This window comes from Populus trichocarpa, chromosome 5, assembly GCF_000002775.5.
Source record: "Populus trichocarpa isolate Nisqually-1 chromosome 5, P.trichocarpa_v4.1, whole genome shotgun sequence".
NCBI classification, from domain to species: Eukaryota; Viridiplantae; Streptophyta; class Magnoliopsida; order Malpighiales; family Salicaceae; genus Populus; species Populus trichocarpa.
This window is the reverse complement of record NC_037289.2, coordinates 10,473,590-10,495,456: the sequence shown is the minus strand read 5'-3', so window position 1 is coordinate 10,495,456 and position 21,867 is coordinate 10,473,590. Positions and strand designations below refer to the sequence as shown.

The window sequence follows — 21,867 nt, the reverse complement described above, 5'->3', positions numbered from 1 at the left end:
GCCTGTTATGTTCAATTTTTGAGCCAGGTAAATAACATGGACCTTTTGGGATTATCATGTGCCCCAACCCAATTAGAAAGATTTTTGAATGAATTGTTTGTCCTACTGTCAATCTCAGAAATGATGGAGACAACAACAAATCATTACATCACTCCATAATATTAGAGAGAAATTAATAAATTAATCATAAAAAATCTCATCAATAAATGTCGAAATCACCTTTCTACAATTACAAAAACTTTCTATAATTACAAAAACTAATAACCTTTCAAATTTTTAATATATATACACACACACACACTTCAGATTCATGTTTAAAAGAATAAAAAACAAGGTAATTGTTTTCAATTCCAATTTCATCAGGTTACTGAACCTAAACAATTATATGTTTGGTGAGTATAAACGTATGTGAGTTTGATGAGATATCAGATTTAATATTTTTGAGTTCAATTATGAGTTGACTCTAAATATGTATAGGCCTGATAAGATGTTAGATCCAACATCCATGAGTTTAGCTACTTGCTAAGCCCAAATACATCTCATCAGACCTAATATTTTTGAGTTAAGCTATGTATTGAGTCCAAATATATATGAGTTTGACAAGCTATCAGATCTATCGCCTTTGAATTTGGATCATTCCAAGCCCAAATGTATATGAAATTGATAATTTTTACAGGCCTTATATTAGGTCATGATGATTTATTTGTTTATTCTTATATCTTTTAACATAAAATATTAAAAGTTAAGAATGATCATCTCCTTACATACCCAGGTATATCCAGGTATATGAAAGTCTCTTAATAGCTTACCATATTTTCATTAACATTAATATTGTGTAAGAAATATTTATCTCTTAATAATATTATATAAGATATATCTATTTCTCTTTAATGCTATCTGAAAATAATAATAATGTTTCAACTCCTCCATTCAAGAAATATGACAAAGTTTAGAGATTATATATACCATTTGAACTACCTATGTAATAGATTTATAATTTCTTTTATTTTCAAGTATTCATACTTATCATACATTCTTGTTCTTAGAATTTAAAGTTTATTTTTTTATTTATTATAATTTCTTATTAAAAATCATTGATATTATTATTGGATGATTCCTAAATCCTACTAAAAAAAAAATTATTTTGCAGATATTAGATTTTTTATTATCAATCATAAACTTCATGAATTTTGAAGAAGAAGATATTGAGATGAGAATGTCAGATTTGAAAAATGGAGTAATTCTTAATTATATCTCGGAAGCTCGCTTCAAATAAGAAGAATACACTAGAGAGACTTTAAAGTTTGAACTCCCTGGATAGTCTATCAGCTGCCTTAAACATACAAGGTTAAGAAATTAACTCCAGCATTAGAACAAGAAATGCTAAGAAACTCTTCCGTCAACATTCCACGCCGTCTCGCCGTGACGCACCACAATAATCTCAGTACAAGTAACAGAACTGTACTAAAAAGAAAACTTTTAATTAATTGAAAGAGAGAGTGAAAAAGATGATGGTGAATGTGCCTGGAATTTAAGTCGGGCATCCATGGAAATAAGTGAGATGTATTGAGAATAAGCTGTGCCTATGATGGGACAATGCCTTGATTAAGACACATTAGATCAAGATATTATCGGAATCCATACTCTTTCTTTCTTAACAGTAAAGGATGAGATAACCTTCAAATTTCTTTGCATCCATGATCTTGAATATTCCATATTCCACCATGAATGTGATGAGGAAAACTTGATCCAATCCTAAAAGGCCAAGTAGAAACAGAAGATACCAAATGTATTGCATAACATGATAGTATACTTGCTTGCTTTCAATTTAATGGTTGATCAAAAATATATTTTTAAACAAAAAATACTCTAAAAAATAATCATTATTACATTTTAAAGAGCTCGGGAGATGAAAAATGCAAAAGAAGACCATTTCTGTCAAAGCACACAACACAGTTTTTCCCGGGTTGTCGATTGTAACATGGCAAATCCAATCAGTTACCTAGCTAAACCTACTACACAAAAGCATGAAATACAAGGAGCGATAATGGTAAAGAAACAAGTAATGTCGCAGAGCAGGTGTAACTTGGTAATAATGCACATAACATTGCAGTCATTAGCACAAAATGTCAACTCTTACCTGCTCCTGCCGAACGACTCGCATGCAAAATCAGCAGACAGGACATTTCCTCCCTCGATGACCGGCAAGAACAAAGAAAACATGCTTAGGAATTTTAATCGATCTTATCTTGTTCATGAAACACCTAAGTTGTTTTAGAATAACGACAGTGATACCTATACCAACATCATCATTGATGAGATTGAATTTAAACATCAGAAGCAATAATATATGAGCATACATTACTTTGAAAAGCTCGAAACACAGTAGCTTGTCAAAGAAAAAGAAATGGAGGCATATGAAGAAGGGAGAGAGAGTCCCAAGCACAAGACGAGACATTCAGAGGAGTGCCATGGTGATATAATGCTGGGGAAGATGGAAGAATGGACGAAGATGAAGGAAGAACTGCAGAAAGCAAAAGATGAGGCTATGCAATCATGGTTAGATTCCAGGCCTCTCATCGATGAGCTTGAAAAACTACAATCAGGTCTTGCGAGTGCTAAAAACCGAGCGTCTATGTCTAACATTGTGATCTCGGAGCTTGAATCACAGCTTGAGGCCACCAATGCAGACACCCAATCCAAAATGGAAGAAGAAATCAAGGTCGCAAATATGACCAATGAAATAACTCAGGCTATGGATCATTTGCGTGAAGAATTCAAAAGAATCAAGCTGGAAACAGATGAAGAGCGCAGAGAGAGATCAAAACTGAAACAGGTCCTGAGGCTGAGGAGGCAGACTCTACGAAAGTTGCAACTAACACTTCGAGCAGTACAGATAGAATCAGAAGCTTTTGGAGAATCAGCAGCAGCAGCACTTGGGCACATCAAGAGTTGGGAATCAGAGAATAGCACTGTTCAACTCAGTCAAGAAGATTATCTTTCCTTAAAGCGAAGAGCCAAAGAAAGGACATCACTTTCTGACTGGCGGATTTCTGTGTCCACGGAACAGAAGTTAGCAGCTGAAGAAAGCCGAAACTTAGCGTCAAGAAGAAGGAAAGAAATTCTCTCTGAAAAGAACATGTCATGGAGAAGGAGAATGGAAGATGAAAAGACAAGGGAAGATGGATGCACCATTAAAGAGGAGGAGGAAGAAGATTCAAGGTCCCAGAAAGTGAAAAGATCAGGAAATGCTTTTCCTAAAGCTCGACCAAAAGCAATTTCTAAATCCAACTCGACTACTCCACCACAAAAAATGAGAGGATCAGCGAGGAAAAGAAATAAAAAGCTACAAAAGAAAAAGAAACTATCCATTTTACAACAAGTAAGGCGTTTTCTAGTACAAAGCATGAGAAAACTCTTTGGATGATTCAGATGGCTATGTGAAGTGGCAAATTACCAGTTTCAGGCAAGAAACAATAAAATGTAACAACTCTGGCTTGAGAAGCTGAAGTTTTTCTAATCTTCTCCATGACTCTAAAATCTAAATATCTGCAGCTTTAAAAAAGATCCATAAAGCCTGAAGAACAGAGAAAAATAAACATATCTCACTCTGTAAGCAAAATCTGAGCACTCCCTTTTCAGTGCCTGACAGGGAAGGGGAGCAATACTTCCTGATTTAGTAATTCAGAGATACTGGATTCCAGTTCCACATATTTTATAAGCAGAGAGATGGACTCATGCTTGTTGTTTTCATGTTCAAGACTTCAAGTAGTGCATAGAATACAAGTCCTTGTAAGAAGTAAGAGAAAAACGAGAAAGCTAACAATTACTTGCTCCATATTTCCAGATTGCAAGTATAAATTCATACAAGTCACGAGGTGCTTGATACCATCATCAACATTAATTCCACTCTGTTTCAGAAGGAGACTTAATGCAGTAAGACTTCGAAGAATGACAGCGGATAATCTACTTCAAAAACTAAATTGTAATCTGGTTGAACAAAATGTACCAGTATAATTTTTTTTTTTTTTTTTGTAAGACTTTTAAGGGACTAGAAGTTTTTCGTTATGTCCCTGTATTTTATTATACGCAGGCACACACGCACACGCACACACGCACACACCCTAATATATATATATATATTTTAACTTGCATCAATTTTAAAAATTCCCTTTTCTCCTAAATCTTCCTAGAATAATTAGTTCATGACCCTGCTACTCCGCGTCTGCACAATTTTTTTTAAAACATAAAAACAATGTCCACGGCATGGATTTTTTTTTTTTAAATCCATAGAATCTATCTTGAAATCTTTTAATTTTATATTTTATTTAAATCGAGTTTCAAGTTAAATTATGTGAGAACTATTCTAATTTTACCATCTTATAATTTAGTTAAAATTGGAATAACTTGTAAAAACTTGATTTGACTTTAACATTCTATAATTTAGTTAAAATTGCACTTATTTATTAATTTTTAAAAAATTACAGTTTGTATCATGAACATTCTAACAAAAAAAAAACCCCAACAAAAATCATTTGATTATTTACAAGTTTATCATTATTTTTTATTTAATGACTAAATATCTTTATATTAAATATTATAATTTTTCCATCAAATAAAAAAAAAACTATCCACCACCCCATCCTATTCTCATCATCAAAATCCAGTCATCGAGACCTAACAATCGAACAATGGAATGATAAATATGGTAGAGATAGGAGTTGTTTATTTTTATATATTTAAAAAGTTATACATAATTTTATATTCTATTATCCATAATGCATATAAAATTATATCATACTTTCAATCATAGTTATTAAACCTAAACCGGTCAAATAGCTGAATCAATCCGGGTAAAATAAAAGATCAATAAAAGCAAAAAAATGATCAAACCTAGTCGACTTGATGGGTTAACCCGTAATCCGGGCGAACTGAGCAAATCTAGGTGAGACCCGACTTATATATATATATTAACTTTATTAAACACTCGCCTAATAGCAAAAAGAAAGTTAAAGTTTGTGACTTAATTTCTTTCTTTCAAGTTTGAACAACCAAAGATCTATTAACAGCCAAAAGCTAAATTGCTTTGTATCCCAATAGAGAGTTCATAGGAGAAATCGGTGTTCCTTCTAACTGGTGCTACTGCTACAAATCCTCTATCTCTCCTACGCTAATATTATGTCCAACGCATTTGGTATTTGAGTATAGATACAGTATTTGAGTAAACTTTCAAATATAAATATTATGTCCTACGCTAATATATGATTTTCGCATCTGCAATTTCAAAAATAGATACAGTATTTGAGTAAACTTTGAACCATAGATGGTGATGAGATTTTCTTTCTAGTTGCAGTAATCAGTGTTCTGCTCTTTGTTAAGGGCAATGAAATTGGCGCATCTTTCTGTTTGTCTTAGGCAAAAAAGATCGATTTGGGAGAAAGAAAAAGAAGAATGAAGTAATAACCTTTTTTGGATGAAGTGTTGTGATTGAGGTGGGTTGCATAAATAATTGTCGCTGGCTTATGTGTATAGTTTACAAGCAGACTCTATTGGCCATGTTCTAAAATCTTCCCTGAGTTTTTTTTTTTTTTTAATTCTCCGAAGTTGTATTCTAAATTTTTTTTGTTTTTTTATTCAATTAAGAATATTGATTTATGAATTCTAATTCTAATGGAAACCAGAGTTTGGATGTTGTCACCTTATATCTATCATGTTAAATTATTTATCTCTAAAACAACTTGTTATTTTATTATCATTGTTTTTAATATTTTTAAATTATATTAAAGTTTTGTTTATTTGAAGGCAAATGCACCTTCTAATCTATTAATGCTAATTAATATGCTAGTATATAGGTTAATGTGATATTTCTTATTAATTATGCTAGCATATATGTTAATGTGATATTTTATTTTATGCTAGTTAAATTTTATGTCAAAACAACCATATTAATGTGTGTCTTGGTTCTTGACTCAGGTTAACCCGAGTTGATCTACCAGACCTATAACCCGGTTATTTTACCATGTTGACTACCAAGTCAGGTTTTATAACACGATAATGTACATGTATTCAAAAAAAAAAAAAAAGAAGAATTGTTGTTTAATGTCCATATATTCAAACCAAAATAATGCACACATGGTCCACCCCAACACACACAGACTACAGAAATAAAATGGAGAACCCTCCAAATGAGTAAATCTCAGTCAAAATTAATTTTGACTGAAACTAAGAGGACAAGTATATTTACTTGCACATCATCCCGTTAAAGATATCTCAAATCAGATTTTGAGAAAGCCCTTCTCTTTTAGGCTCTCAACGGTGTCTACAAGAGTCTAATCCACTGAACCATCTAGGTGGTGATTCAATGATAAAAGTTTGGAATCAAGAGATTTGCTCTCTATGTAGTCTCAGGTTTGAGCCCTATGATTGCTTATATGATAGCCTTTGAAGGTTTCCATAGCCGTTAACTTCAGGGCTCGTGAGATTAGTCGAGGTGCGCGTAAACTGGTCCGAACACCTAGATTAAATTAATAATAAAAAAAAAGTCTAATCCACTGGAGTGAAGTTGATACCCAAAGTTTTTGCTTTAGGCCTGTCAATGCAATTTTCAAAGTAGTTGAGAATTTGGGATTTCACAGCAAGGACGAAAAGGAATAAATCAAGTGGCGACAAAGTCTACAGTCCTCTAAAGGTATGCTTTTGGGTCAGGGAGGGTTCGAGAGTATCAGACCACCACGATCAAATTAAGGGAGGGAGAAGGCGAGTGAGAGTGTTTATCCATTCAAGTTAACATATAAAACTTATCAAGTTATTGACTCTACTTAGATTTAATAACATTTTCTTTAAATTATTTCAAATATACTAGTAAAATTAAGCATCAATTCAATGTGTAGGATGTTACAAATAAATAATAAATCAATTGTATTCAATATTATGACAACCCTATAAACAATAAATCAAACAAATTACAAAACTCAATTTTCAATCAATTCAAGTTAACCAGTCAAAGTCATAATACATGTCATAGACTTCACTGGATTTAAGAATTTTTCTGAACTTTTTTTATTTAATTAAAAAAAATAGATGTCAGCAAAGTTGAGCACCAACAAAATATCAAGATGTTTATTTGCGATCATAATAAACCTACAAAAATTAAACTAAAATAAATCATGAAATCTAATTCAAAATTAACCAAATGTTGGATGATGAAATTTTAAAACATAAGTCATGAAGAAATTGAAAAAAAAAAAGAAGCCAAGTAATCGTGTCTATTTGGCCTATCACACTCAGACCTTAAAAAGAGCCTAGGCACACGGGCATAGGGCAGCTCACGTGCCTGAGCCAACTTTTTTTTTTAAGAAGCGGTTAAGATATCATCTAGTTTTTTTTTTAAAAAAATAATAATAGGCAACATGTCACTAGTTGCTCTAGATTTCAATATGCAGTCAACTTTAAAAGGTAATAAATTATTTTCACCTATTTTCTTAGCCGTAAAAAACCCATTTGTAGTATTAAATTAGCATTAAATTGATTAAAAACTGAAAAATAAACCCAAATCTAAAAAACTTTTTGATGCCATATCTATTTTTTATAACATAAAAAGAGAAAATAAATCTAAATGAAACTTCTTTTATAAAATAGAACCAATTGACATCAAGAATAATTGTTTATTAACTTTCTTTCTCATTCATTGTAATTCGATGACTTTCTCTCTCTCACCTCTCAAACCCAAAGACATAACATTTTATTTATATGAAAAATTTAATAATTCTATAAATAGAAAATATCACTTTTCCTCATAAATAATATTATATATATTATTTTAGAACAATTTATAAATTTATTTAATCAAGTTTCTAATTAATTTTTCTAAATTTAAAATTGTAATTCTTTATATAAATTATATTCTAGTTCTTAATTTCTAAAATTTAATTATAATCAAGTCACATTTAATTAATTATCTCAATTTAATTTTTTTATCAATAATTTTTAATATGTATGACTTATTAGGTTTAGTTATATATTAATTCAAATATAAATAGTATATTTCAAAAGTAAAATCATGTTTCGACCTGTCCCAATATCTTTCGACTCCCTAGGAATAATACTTATTTAAGAATCTTATCATTCCTAGATTGATTCTTAGATAAAAAAAAATAATTAATATATAACATTGAATAAATAAATCACATCCTAGAAAAATAATAGCCTCGTAAACAATGATTGAAAAAAATACTCACAAATAACATAAGAACACTTTAATCATCATTATTGTTCACCCTCTTGAGAGTTTACTTGAGATTACCATATATATATATATATATATATATATATGAAAATAAATAATTCTACCATTTATTTAATAAAATAAAATTCATTGAAATTTTTTATTCTAACACAAATTTCATAACAAACAATCATACACATCCACAAATAAAATTTCAACATTAAAACTAAACAATTACACTTCGAATAATCCTATTACAACCCGTTTTCCTAAACTCATTATGAGGTATTAATTCTAACCTTATCACATATCAAAAAATAAATTCTTGATAGCTTTATACCCTTAGAGTTGTCATTCAATAATGTGAACCCCAACCCTTCAATCAATATGCGAGGAATATATTTAAAAAGAATTTAAGGACATCATAAATTAAATTAAATTAAATTAAGGGTTGAAATTACCATTTAAAATTGCTAGAACTGGGTTGGGCAGTGATAGCGAGTAAAATTACATCCTAGCATGCAGACACGAGTGCTAAGGGGTGGCACTTGTGCTTCACGCACCGGTACTGTTCTTTTTTTTAATTGATTTTTTAAGGTTGTTTTTTGGGTGGAGGGAGATGGTGATTTTGGTCGCTGAGAAAGAGATTTGGTGGTTTTAGCTTGGTTTCAAATGGAGGGAGCTGGAGATTTTAAGGCTGACAGTTTTGGGGCAATGGTTGTTGTTAATAGAGATTGGCAGGTGATGACGCTGGTAGGAAGAGAGAGGTTGGTAAAAAGAAAATGGCGGTGGCTTATTTTGATTGAAAAAAGAAGAGGGCTTGTCGGAGCTGGTGCTTTATACGCTTGGAAATTTGGTTGTGGTTTCATGATGGAGAGAGGAATGTGCATGGATAGAAAAATAAATAAAGGAAAGGATAGAGATATGGGAAGGCTTGGTTGGCTTGAGAAAGGGGAAGGTGTGACCAATCGATGGGTTCCTTCGTGGTTGTAGATCGGCCGGAAAAAATGAAGAAAATGAAAGGAAGGATGGGATTGGAAAATGGTGAAGAAGGAGGGGAAGAGAGGGAGATGTATAACTCTTTTTTTTTTTTTTCTCTCTTTCTGAATTTTTCACTCTCTATTTTTATCTCTTTACTTTCCTTTATCTTTTCTTTTAACTTTATGCCTCAATCTATAGTATTGAATCAAAATAGAAAATAAAACAAATCAATTGATACAAAATATTAAAAGATTATAATTATTTTTGTGAAAACATCTGCAAGTCAAAAACTATGTTTTATACTAATATGTTTTATAGTATTTTATTTCTGCTAATTTGTTTTGTAGACATCACCGATATTTAAGACAAGCATTGCGGGTGACACTTAAAAATAACATTAATCATCTCCAATGTCAAAGTCGCTTAGAAAAACTAAATTGTTAATATAACTTTTTAATTAGTGTAATATGATCTTCTTTTTTTATGTGCATTTCAATAAAAAAAATCATTTTAACAACTCATTTGTATTTTAATATATTTAATATTAATAATTTTGGCTCTTTTGAGAAAATCAATTGAGAAAAGTTGGGGAGATTAAAGAAGGAATCTTTAAATAATTTATTTTAACGCTTAAGGCTCTTGTAGGAATTATTTTTCATTGATAGAAAAGGGATTTTGGATCTTCATTTATTTAGCTATCTTTAAATTTGAAGTGCAAACAGTTCCATATTTTCAAGCTACCCTCTGCATGTCAATTTTTTTTTTCAGGGGTGAGCAAAAAACTCAAAAAACCAATTAAACTGAGAATAAAAAATAAATTAATCGAAAAAACCGAATTGAGAAAAGAAATTAAATTAATCGATTAGAAAATCCAAATAATTTCCGGTTCAATTCGGTTTCGATTTCAAATGCCTGAAACTGATTGAATTGGAATGAACCAAACCGGTTCAACCATAACTCTGAAAAAATAAAAAAAACTATAAATGATCTTTAACTTGAACCAACGCCTGCACCCCCACTTTTTCTCTCTGCCTCTCATCTCTCCCCATAGCCCCCCTCCCTTTTTTCTCTTTATCTCTCATTTCTCCAAGTCCATCCCTGTATCTTATCTTCTCCATCATATTCTCTTCTTTCCCCGGCAACAAATTCATAAACTTCATCATTTTCTTCAATCAAACTACATCATTATTGATAAATCTGTTTTCCTTTCAATCTTAAGCTTTCATTTGGATCCAACTCATTCACTATAGGCGGATTTGTTTTCCTTCAAATCTTGATTGATCTCCAATTTCTATTTTCCTTGATATTTTGTGGGTTTTTGCTTTTATTTATTTATTATGTTATAATTTGCAACTCTGGATTTGCTTATATTTTAATTAGAATTCAATCATGTCTTGGTCATGTAAATTGAAACAAGTTCTTGAACAACATAAACGAAATTTGCTTCTTGGTTTTACCGATTTTTGAACAACAAAAACGAGATTTGCTTCTTGGTTTTACCGATTTTTGAACAACAGAAACTGGACCGAACCGAACAGAAACCAGTCGGTTTGAACCAGTTTTGTTTTAAATTTTTTAAAATAATAATGTTGGTTTGGTTAATTTTTTCATGTGAAAACCGAACCGAAAATAATCATTCTTATTTTTTTTCATCTTGGTTGAGAAATGGGTCCAAAAGCCCATCTGAATCTCTTATCAGGCGTTTGTGTTTAGCCTTGAGTGACACAAGTCCCAAGTTAATGAAGTTCTCCTTTGATTTAACAGGATTTACAAGACACTAGACCTAACCCACGCTACACCATATTTTTTTTTGCATAAAAAATGATGTCTAAGATAATACAAGCATGTTAAAAAAAAGGACTTACATTATAGTTGTAATTGGGTTTAATAAGTTAATTTTATTTTACTTAAACAATTATAAAAATAGCAATAGTAAACAAACAATTGTTTTTTTTAAATAGACCACATTAAGTTAAAAAAACACAACCTTTGAAAGTACGTAACTTGATAAAAAAAAATGACTTGAGTTAACCTGAGGTAGTATAATAAAAATGTAATTTAGGTGATAAAAGATAAGCCAACCTGGGTTAATCCACAAATCTTATGGCCTAGGTAATGTGATTGGAGTAGCTCAATAAAAAATAATGTCGAACAATGAAATCAGAAAATAAAATAATTAAAAAAAAACGATGTAAACCCGCATTAACTTTTCAAACTCGTGACCCAAGTCATTATATCGGAAGCATTATACATAAAAAAAACTGTGAAACCCAATCCCTTGCAAATCAAATATCGAAAGATAAAATCGAGAAAAAAAACTATAAAACCAAAGAATCTTTAAAGAAACAAAGTAATTAAAAGAATGTGAGTGAAAATCAAAATAAAAAATAATTTAGAGGGTAAGGAAATCTTTTTGAATGGAAGATTAAATTGAAAAGAAAAAAAAATTCTAACAAAAGGAAAAAATATCAAAAGAATGAAAACCAACTTAGAAAAAACAATACACCATAAACTTGGATATAATGATAAGATTGAAAACATCAAAACTTTTACAAACGAGCCAAGAAAGAAAAAATAGAAATCAAAAGAAAAAATATGAGATTGAAAAAACTTATACATGACAAATTAAAATTGACGAACTAAATTGAAAACAAATAGAACTTAAATCAAATGGCCAAGGATTAAAATTAGAAATCAAAATAATAAAGATGAAAGTTGAAATATCAACAAAAAAAAGAACCAACCTGTATTTTTGGAGTAGTAGAGAGAAGAAAAAAAAAAGGTTGATCGATGATAAACCGTCCTACCACTGCCAATATAAACCACACCGAGAGGAAATGGGTGCAACGACGCATCTAACAACATGGTGAAAGAGCATTTTATATTGTTGGGAGACACTAAATGCAACGCTCAAAGGGTAAAAGTACCTCCTGTACGCTAGAACGTGCACTACATATGTCAACAACTTTGTAGAATTAAATAATATTAATTGATATTGAAAGATAAAAATGCTCTTAATTACTTTAGTAATTACAAAAAATAAAGTCCAAAAAACCACTAAACTTATTTAAATCTTTTGAATCAAAAAGTATACTTAGTCAATTTATTGACATGAATAAGTGAAAAGACAATCATGCCCCAAACCAGTTTTATAAATTTTTGAATTTGAAAATAATTACATCATTTTATTGTGCTTAAAAAACAAAAAATACAATCATACAACCAAACAGTTTTTTAATGACTAATACACCATGTAAAAAGATAAAAATATCCCTAGAACAAATACAAGGGGTTTTTTTTTAAGAAGGCAAAACCATCATCTGAATAATAAACTGAGTCTGAGTGCACAATATCAAGTTTATATTATATTATTCTTATATTTGTCTCTAAAACTAATATTTATATTACCTATCATTCATATTTATATATCATGTTTGGAGTACTGGGAATGACAAACAAAAATTAGTGCAAAATTCTTAGTGCAAAATTAGGATCACATGCTGGGAATGACAAACAAAAGTCATGCATTTGAAATGAAAATATCCATTGTATAAACTAGACGATTCAATTTGAGTATGTAAAGTAGCAGAGACAAGCTTCGGCCAGTACACAAAGTATAACCAAAAAACTGAACCATCATTTAGAGCAAAATCAGTGCCTTTCCAATTTGCCTTCTCAAGGGTAAAAATAAGGCCCTCTCCAAAGATCTGGCAGCTTTATATGTCCTCAAAAGAAAACCTGAAAGGGAGAAATTCATTAGAAGATGAGCACAACTAGCAGACAAGTTCCTAGAAAATCCACAATGAGGAAGTGCACAACTTAAGATATCTTTCTTTAACCCAGGTTTTGGTTCATTCTTATAGCAAACCATCATACCTCAAATATCAACATTAAGAATTGCACAAAAAAATACATTTAGAAAATGAGTACAATCCAAATGAATAACTTGGTATTCTTATTTGCGAACTGGGCCATATTACACAACCTATAAGGAAATTAAATAGCCATAGGCGCAGCATCACTACCTGATGATTACGCAGACAGAGACCCGTAAACCGTTGATTATACAACCTCACATGTGAGAAATCAAAAGTGAACGGACCAAACAACAGGTAATAACCTGTATTACAAAGCAAGAAATAGTAAGCTAACATCAAAATAATTTATAGTAGAGCAAATACAAAGGAAACTACCATACCAGGTTACCAGCTGAACACACTATTGAAACATTCTAGCATAGGCCCTTTTCTCCTGATCATGCCTATCAGCAATCTGTAGTATTTTCAACATAACAAACCTTTAGAAGCGGGAAGAAGGAACATATAACGTTTAGAAAAAGAGACAATACAGCAGACAACTTGTTCACCTTCTTCCTAGCACTGGCAAGCTCTTTCTTTATTCCTCCTGAAATACACAAGAAGAACACATTGTAGGGTGAAGGCAGTAATATTTGCATATTCTTAGAATTCACAGTGACCACGAATTCACTTATCTAGTGTAACAATGAAAGAAAAAATGGCAAAAAACACAGCTTGCATTCAACCAACTTTGGTTTTAATAACATTATAAACACAGTCCCTTCAGTAACAATAATAGAAAGAAAAAATTGATATGATATCACACATTAAGAATGGCAAAAGAATCAATTAAAACAAAAAGCTCCATCATCTCCACCACAATGCTAAGTCTTAACACAAAGCTTCTATAAACAGATCTTGAAAATCTTGCTGATAAGCAATAACTAGAATGCCAAACAAAAAGTATCACTGACCATCATTGGGCTCCAAGTCTAGAGCCTTCTTGAAGCTTGCAACTGCAGCGTCTATGTCATTGAGTGCCATATATGCCTGAGATCCACACGAAACCATTAAACAAATATTGGTATACTCATCAAGAGGTTCCTAATGCTATTGCTGGGATCTAGCTACGATGCTATAATAAACAGTCTGACAAAAGCATCTGATATATCAGACATGCTAAAACCAACTGTGAGATGATGATATTATTTGAACTAAAATCAAGAAATACTTTCTTGTTGAGAAATATGAGAGCATGAAATTAGAATCAATTAAAATACATATTAATCTAAAAGACAAAATTTATGATTTTATTACATGTTAAAATGCTGGTTCTTAAAACTGTATATGCTTCAAATAACATCACACTTGCATTCTGTCCAGTTTTTAGCATGCTTCATTTCAATTCTTAATTCATAGTTATGATCCCTAGTTGTTAAATTAGTTCAGATCTACCATTTTGTTTACATTGTTGAGCTTAAACCCTCTTTTCATAGAGAAGAGACAAGGAATTGTGCAATTATCCTAGGAAGTAGCATAATGCAAGTTATCACCGAAAAGGAAAGTGGAAGAAAGAAAATTACAAGTCAAAAATAAAAAAAATAAATAAGAAAGGACAAGTTAAATTATTTTGGATCCTAACAATGATGTGAAAATTCCAAGGGATGGAAAAAAAGCATGGACCACCTCAGAACAAATCTTTTCATAAAGGGAAGATACAAACCTGGCCTTGGCGGAAAAAAGCTTTTGCATTGTCTTCTCCATCACGCATGGCAAAGTCTGTGTCCAATAATGCTCCTTTAATATCTCCAAGCTTCAGTTTACAAGCCTAAGGCAAAAATGTACGATAATCAAGGATGCAAATAAAAAAGGAGAACATTACAGATGAATGACAAAAAAAGAAAGAAGGAAAGCTACATGTATTAAAAACAAGAATCTAATAGCATTCTTAATAAATTAGAAAGCAAATTTACTAAAAAGATCTTTGTCAATTACAAGAACTATACATGTCCCCGTGAACTGTGACCAAGATAATATTTTCAGAACGTACAGAGCTATTTGTAAATATCTGAGACTTTGTCTTCCTCAGTGATGAGCTCTTCTCTATATAACAAAAAGGAAAAAAGAAAAGAAAAAAAAAAAAAAAACAAGAAGCAGCAGTCATCAAATCATCAGGAGGAATAAAAAAGCTAAAGTAGCAGACTGATAGTGCTAGTTCTCAACATAACAGGAGGGAATGAAGAACGTACCTTCATCAATGTCTTCCTTCTCCCAACAAACATCCAGGTAGCGCAAAGCCTTACGATACTTTCGAAGAGCCATCTTACAGTCTTGCTTCTGCAGTAGGAACAGGACATCTAGTAAAGACCAGAAGTATAATCATACAAGCAAATGGAAATCCAAAGATCAAACTGGCTTAAGAATTCATATTGTAAAACATACAGGAACAATCACATAACAAGAAAAAAAAAATCTGTATGTATCTATAAATTATGATTTCATTCAAATGAAACTGATCTAAAACAAGAAAAAAAATTGTGTACATGAGCTACCTTGTACTGTTCGTTTCCAAAAGCTTTGATCGAATCAACTGCCTTCATCCACCAAGAAATCTCATCTGGCTTCATGTCTAGGTCTGCCGGCCAATCAGGATAAGTATCACCGTCTTTAAAGAAGTCAGATATCCCATCGTCCTCTCCTTCAGGAATTTCCCCGCAATCAACAATTACTGTTTCTTGAGAGGGAGAATCACCTCCCTCAGTCACAACGTGCTCAATAGAACGAACCACTCCCATTCCTTTGGTTACCTTCCCAAAAACAACATGCTTTCCATCTAGATGAGAAGTTCGAGTGGTTGTGATAAAAAACTGAGATCCATTGGTGTCAGGGCCCATATTAGCCATTGACAACATTCCTTTTCTTTCATGTTTCAACTCAAAGTTTTCATCCTCAAATTTCAATCCATATATAGATTCTCCTCCAGTTCCATCCCCTGCTGATATGTCACCACCTTGTATCATAAAACCTCTGACAACACGATGAAAACGACCCCCCTGAAATTAAACAATAAGCCTCCATCAGCAAAACAAGACATGGAATCACAAACAATCTGACTAAAGCAGAGCTTCATAATTAAGCACATCTGCTATAAGCCAGCAGCCAAAGTTAGGAAGTCATCTCCAAAGTAGATATATCAATTAATAAACTAGGTTACTGCTCAAAGATATGAACTTTCAAAGAAAAAACACCAAACACAGGTGACAATAACTTTCTCCACATCAAAATGTATTAACAGATATCCAAACACATCCAAATTTACAAGTTTGACAAAATCCACAACGCCCCAGGAAGCTAATGCTTTACTGGTGAACAAAATTACATAGACAACAAAGACACTTTTTTATTGTCATCCGCAAAAAAAGAAAAGAAAAAATCCCTTCACACTAAGAACCACAGCTCACTTTCTCTCGATACACAATGCACAAACAAAGCTAGAAATATTAAAGCAATAAACATGATAACAAGATAGTATAATCAAGAAAAAACCATTTCTTTTAGCAACAAGCAAGACAGAGAAACAAGAAAATGTTACTTCAAAAGAAAACGAAAGTAAAAGAAAGAAAGAGTAGAAATTTGAAGAAGAAATGTCATTTTCTTTAAACATAAATATCAAGAATTAAGTCAAAAGAAAAGCAAAGGGCAAATACAAAGGACGTTCAGGGAAGGAAAAGAAAAACAGCAGGGAGTGAAAACAGGGAAGAGTCTGAGTCTGACCTTGTAATGAAGAGGGACACCAGTGTTGGGTCCAATGCCTTTTTCACCGGTGCACAAAGCCCTGAAGTTCTCCGCAGTTTTAGGGACAACATCTTTGTATAACTCCACCACTATTCTCCCTTCTAGCTCTCCTCCTATACTTATATCTAAATAACATCTTGGCTTTGCCATCACTCTTTCTATCTTTTTTATCTCTCAACTCAAAAACCCTAAAACCCGCTTTCTTATTTTTTTGAACTCTAAAAGAGAAGCGAGCTGTGAAGGGCAGTGCGCTCGTCTCTCAACTCTTCGTATATACTTTATACGCGGTTCTGTCTCTATCTTTCTTTATTTATTATTATCTATGAGAGTTTTAATTGTGGCCATAGGATTGGGTTGTTGGGCCCATTTAGCTGTGATTTATACGTGAATCGAGACCGTTCGTTACACTGCTTGAGTGGGCCAGATTGGCAATGGGAATTACCTATCACTTTGTGATTCAACCAGCCATATACGTGGCACAAAGTCTAGTTTGGCGTGCATTCTTATTATTATTAATTAACAAAACATTATAAAAAAACTAAAAAGTGCCGCGCAGTAAAAAAAAAACATTAAAAGAGGTGGTGCACTCACAATACAGTATTCAATGTAATTTATTTTTTATTTATTTTTGTTTTTTTTTAATATTGATTTATTGAAAATTAGGTTTTGATTGTGTACCACCTCACAACTTTTTTTTTTTTAATATTGATAAAGTTGTGTACTACCTCACAACTTTATTTATTGCAATAATGTTTTTTTCTTTATTTTTTTTTAATTTCATCCTTTAACATTTAATTTGTTAAAGATTGTGCTTTATAATTTATTGTGATTTGTTTTCTATGTGATCATTTACCTATATCGCGGTTTAACGAGTTAACCCAATTGACTCAGTTTTTTTTTTTAATTTCATACTTCAACATTGAATTGATTGAGAATTAGGATTCATGATTGGTTTCATTTATTTTCTATAAGGTTATCACATGTTTTATGATCTAGGCAGACTCAGGTTGTTTTATTGTATTCTTTTTTAGATTGAGTTTTTTTTTCAATTCCTTCAATAATTGGTTGATTGAGAATTGAGTTTTATAATTTGTTTCGATTTATTTTTTATAGGGTTATCTCAGTCTCATAGACCTGAGTCATAAGTTTGGCAGGTTAACTTGGGTTAACCCGTGTTATTTTTTCAATTTACTTTCTATGAGATTATATTGGACTCATGACCTAAACCATGTGTTTAGCGAGCTAACTTAAATTAACTCAATTTGTTTTTTTATCCTTTTTTATTAACATTAACAAAAAAAACTAAAGGAGGTGGTGTTTTTATTGTAAATCACCTCACAAAACACTATTCATTGCAATAATGTTTTTCTTTTTGCATTTGTTTTTTTTAATCTATGTTGTTTTGTTTTCTAATTTCGTACTTCAACATTTGGTTTATTAGAGATTTAGCTTCATGATTTATTGCAGTTTGCTTTCTATATGGTCATCTCAATCTCATGATTTGTGCCATGTGTTTGGTGGATTAATCCGGTTGACTCAAGTTTTTTTTTAATTGGTATTTTTTTAATTTCATCATTTAATATTGGGTTTGATTAGATATTATGCTTCATAATTTATTTTTGTTTTCTTTTTATAAAGTTATCTCGCTCTCATGACCTAGTTCATGAGTTTAGTAGTTTGGGTGGACTCAAGTTGTTTTATTGTGTCATTTTCTTAGATTATTTTTTTTAGTTCCTTCAAGAATTGATTACTTGATAATTGAGCTTCATAGTTTGTTTTGATTTTATTTTTAAGGGTTTGTCCTAGTTCCATATACTCGTGTAACAAGTTTGATAGGTTAACCCGGGTTGATTCGTGTCGCTTTTATAGTTTATCTTCTATGAGGTTATTAAGGTCTCATAGCCTAGGTTATGAGTTTTGTTATAACCCAATTTTAACTCCTATTTGTTTTTACATATTTCAAAAATTAGAAAAAATCCAAAAAATATGTTTTTTCAATAACCTTAGTTAATTTTAATAATTTCATTAGTTTTTTCATTTTTATTTATTTTTTATGTGTAAAAAAATCATAAAAAAATATAAAAATACAAAAAAATATAGCTAGGGTTGAAATTGGCCCAATGATTAAGCATCACAGGAAAAAAAAGAAGTTTGAGAAATTTTAGGGCCACAATTAAGGGTTTTAAATTGAAGAGAAAATTGAGAAAAGGGCTTAGTTTGATTTAATTGGTTAAAAGTGAAAGAAAATTGAATTTCTACAATGATTTTGAAACAAATAGCCAAGTTATAAATTAATGAAGGGCTTAATTGAAGAAAAATAATCAAAACTAGGCATAATTTTGAGAGCCAATGATGAATTTGCAACAAGTGATTAAATTTAGAGATCTAAATTGATTCAATTAAGGATGCAATTGAAAAGAAAAAAAAAGATTTATGACAAATTCGGTTGAATTGCAAGAATTTGAGAAATAAAGACTAAATTGGAAAGATTTGAGTTATGGATTAAATTGAGAGAGAATTCAAGATTTAATCTTATTTGAGTAAAATTGGAAAAAATCCAAGATCCAAGGATTGTAATGAAAAGGATAAAATATTTAAAGGATCAATTGGTTATTTATATAACTTCATTTCAATCCTATTTGTTTCAACCCAGTGCAATTCAATCCATTTAATTCGATTTAAGGCAATTAATTCATTGATTTCAATCCAATTAAGTTCAATTGAACTGTTTTAATTCAATTTAGTCCCAAATTAATTCAAACAATTAAACTAGAGATTGGAATCTCCCAATTATAGCTCTTCAAACCAAATTCTTGAGAAATTAAACCGAACATCCTAACAATTAAACCCAGCTTCTCAATCCAATATTTTCAACAAATTCCTGGCAATTAAAACCCTAGATTTCCAGCATTCAAATCCAAACTTTCAGTCTTTTCTCTCCATAGAAAGAAAGAAAGAAAATAGGCAATATAAAGAAAAACCAGAAAGGAACCATCACCAAGAAAACACAGAAGATGGAACACAAAAGATCACCCACCAAGTCTCTCTTTCACCATAATAATCTCTTTCTCTCTTTAAATAGTTCATAACCACTTTCCATCTTTCTTGTCCCTTCACTTTCAATTCATCTCCACATAAGACCAAAAACCACATAACAATCTACACATAATCTTTTTATCCAACCGACGTTTCCTCCCTCACCACGATGAACAACTTAAACCACCATCTATGATTGCCATCCTCTCTTTGTCATAAACCACCCTTTACAACCTATATCTACCAATTCTTCTAACTAAAACCACTATTGAGTTAGCCCTTTACCCATGGTTGTTAGCCTCTTGACAAGATCAAATGATTGATGTCTTCTTTTAAGTACAGAAGTGTCAAAACAATAAATAACCCGGTAAAACCGGGGTTGATCCATATGAAGGTTAATTATACAAAACCACAAATAATAAAGAGAAACAGAGTTGAAGAAAACTTTGAGATGTGATATTAATGTCAAGATTAAACAAAGATAAAACAATTATCAAGGTTGGAGGATCCATTAATGATATTTCAAATAAGTATATTCCAAACTCTTTTTATTACTCAATTGGAAACCACACATAAAAAAGGTTCAAATCAGATGATTTATCATTAATGACTCGTTTAATTTATTAACATGATCATATTAATTACTTTATTTGAGTAATGCCAATACTTGTAAATATTGTCAAGTATTTATGGTGTTTACTTATGTCAACAATAAATCGAGTTCCTTTCATATCACATATGTCAGTTATCCATACAGTAGGCTATGAAAGAATCAAGTATTTGTTGTGCCATGGTTTGTACATCACGAATCTAGACTCACAACTTAACAAGCATGATATTAAGAATGAGTAAAATAACAAACATGGTATTATAAAACAAGTTAATGACAAACTTTCTTGAATATAAACATTAAAGTCCATGTTGAGTTTGTACTACACTTATTCTTACACCATTAATATAACCTTTTCATCTTGGCAAAAATAAACTTAACTAAACATAATGAAGAAGAAAAACATAAATAAACAAGATAAGAACATGTCTATGATATAAATTAACTAAGTATAGTAAATGAAATGATAAACATAAATAAGAGATTAATGAGAATATAACATGAAATAAAACTTCAACATTACAGAAATGCAAAGACAGAAAGCAAGAGCAAGATCTTGATTTGAAAACCAAGATGCCTAAATGTATGACAAATATCTTTTTTTTATAGGCTAAAATTTAAAACTATTGAATTGGTGGTTGAACAAAACATCATTGATAACATCAAAATTTGAGTAGATGGTCTTCTTGAAAGTTGTGAGTATTTTTCTCAGATTTCCAAGAAAAAAAATAATGGGCTCATTTAGACTTCTAGAACTCAAGATATGGACTTAACACCGAACAATATTTTGGCCGCAGGACAAATTCAGACTTCTTTTTTGTTGTTAAGATTTGAACTTAAGAACAACAATATTGAATCTTGGACTCTTATGAATGTTTTAGGCCTATGTCTTAGCTTTCTATCAAGCTAAACCACACTTAAATTAAAGGTCTACATCTTTAGTTATTACCCAAAAACCGAATGGTGTTCCAATTTAAATCAAACCAGCCCAACTAGAATTTCTTCTCTAAGCATAACCCTCTTTTTATTTCCTCAATTTCAATAGTTAAACATCAATCAATCCTCTAAATTGTGATATATGTCTATTTCGCAAACTTGTATTTAAAACAAGCATTTACCATAAATTAAAGATATCTTATATTATTAGACTTGTTATTATAAAACATGCTTAGGTTAGCGAATTTAATTAGGAGTGAGCAAAAAAACTGAAAAAACGATTAAACCGAGAAAACCGGAAAAAAAATAACCGAAAAAACCGAACCGAAAAAAAACCGATTAAATAGATTAAAATTTTGAAAAAACCAGCCGGTTCGGTTTTATAAGCAAAAAACCAAAAAAACCGAACCGAAACAAAAAAAACAGGAAAAAAACCGAGCCAAACCGAAAAACCGAGCCAGAACCGAAAAAACCGAGCCAAACCGGAA

The 21,867-nt window shown here is 31.2% G+C and overlaps 1 protein-coding gene and 1 long non-coding RNA gene across 7 annotated transcripts; both read right to left on the bottom strand.

The window, feature by feature from the left end:
• Positions 1-1,224: 1,224 nt before the first annotated feature.
• On the bottom strand, positions 1,225-9,332 carry LOC127905303 (uncharacterized). Its single transcript, XR_008059196.1, has 2 exons — positions 8,686-9,332; positions 1,225-1,755 (listed from the first exon to the last, which is right to left on the bottom strand). It is a non-coding gene; the product is annotated as an uncharacterized LOC127905303 (long non-coding RNA).
• A 3,380-nt stretch (positions 9,333-12,712) lies between these two features.
• Positions 12,713-17,057, bottom strand: LOC7489721 (peptidyl-prolyl cis-trans isomerase CYP40). Of its 6 annotated transcripts, none has more exons than XR_002981747.2 (10): positions 16,777-17,057; positions 15,555-16,055; positions 15,252-15,339; positions 15,053-15,105; positions 14,726-14,830; positions 13,977-14,052; positions 13,572-13,609; positions 13,404-13,477; positions 13,231-13,325; positions 12,713-12,943 (listed from the first exon to the last, which is right to left on the bottom strand). XR_002981747.2 is itself a non-coding variant. In XM_024600743.2 (9 exons), the coding sequence occupies exons 1-8, from the start codon at positions 16,945-16,947 to the stop codon at positions 13,424-13,426; spliced, it is 1,086 nt and encodes a 361-aa protein (XP_024456511.1). In that variant the 5' UTR covers positions 16,948-17,057; the 3' UTR covers positions 12,713-12,943; positions 13,404-13,423. The 6 variants fall into 6 exon arrangements, 1 of the variants encoding a protein (XP_024456511.1); XR_002981748.2 differs by having other exon boundaries at positions 13,412-13,477; XM_024600743.2 differs by lacking the exon at positions 13,231-13,325.
• Positions 17,058-21,867: the final 4,810 nt, after the last annotated feature.

Coding starts and splice junctions, on each gene's coding strand:
- LOC7489721 (XM_024600743.2), bottom strand. CDS start 16,947: ATGGCAAAGCCAAGATGTTATTTAGATATAAGTATAGGAGGAGAGCTA. Junction 13,610..13,976: donor AGACTTGGAGCCCAATGATG/GTCAGTGATACT, acceptor TGTGTATTTCAG/GAGGAATAAAGAAAGAGCTT. Junction 13,478..13,571: donor TTGCCAGTGCTAGGAAGAAG/GTGAACAAGTTG, acceptor AAAATACTACAG/ATTGCTGATAGGCATGATCA.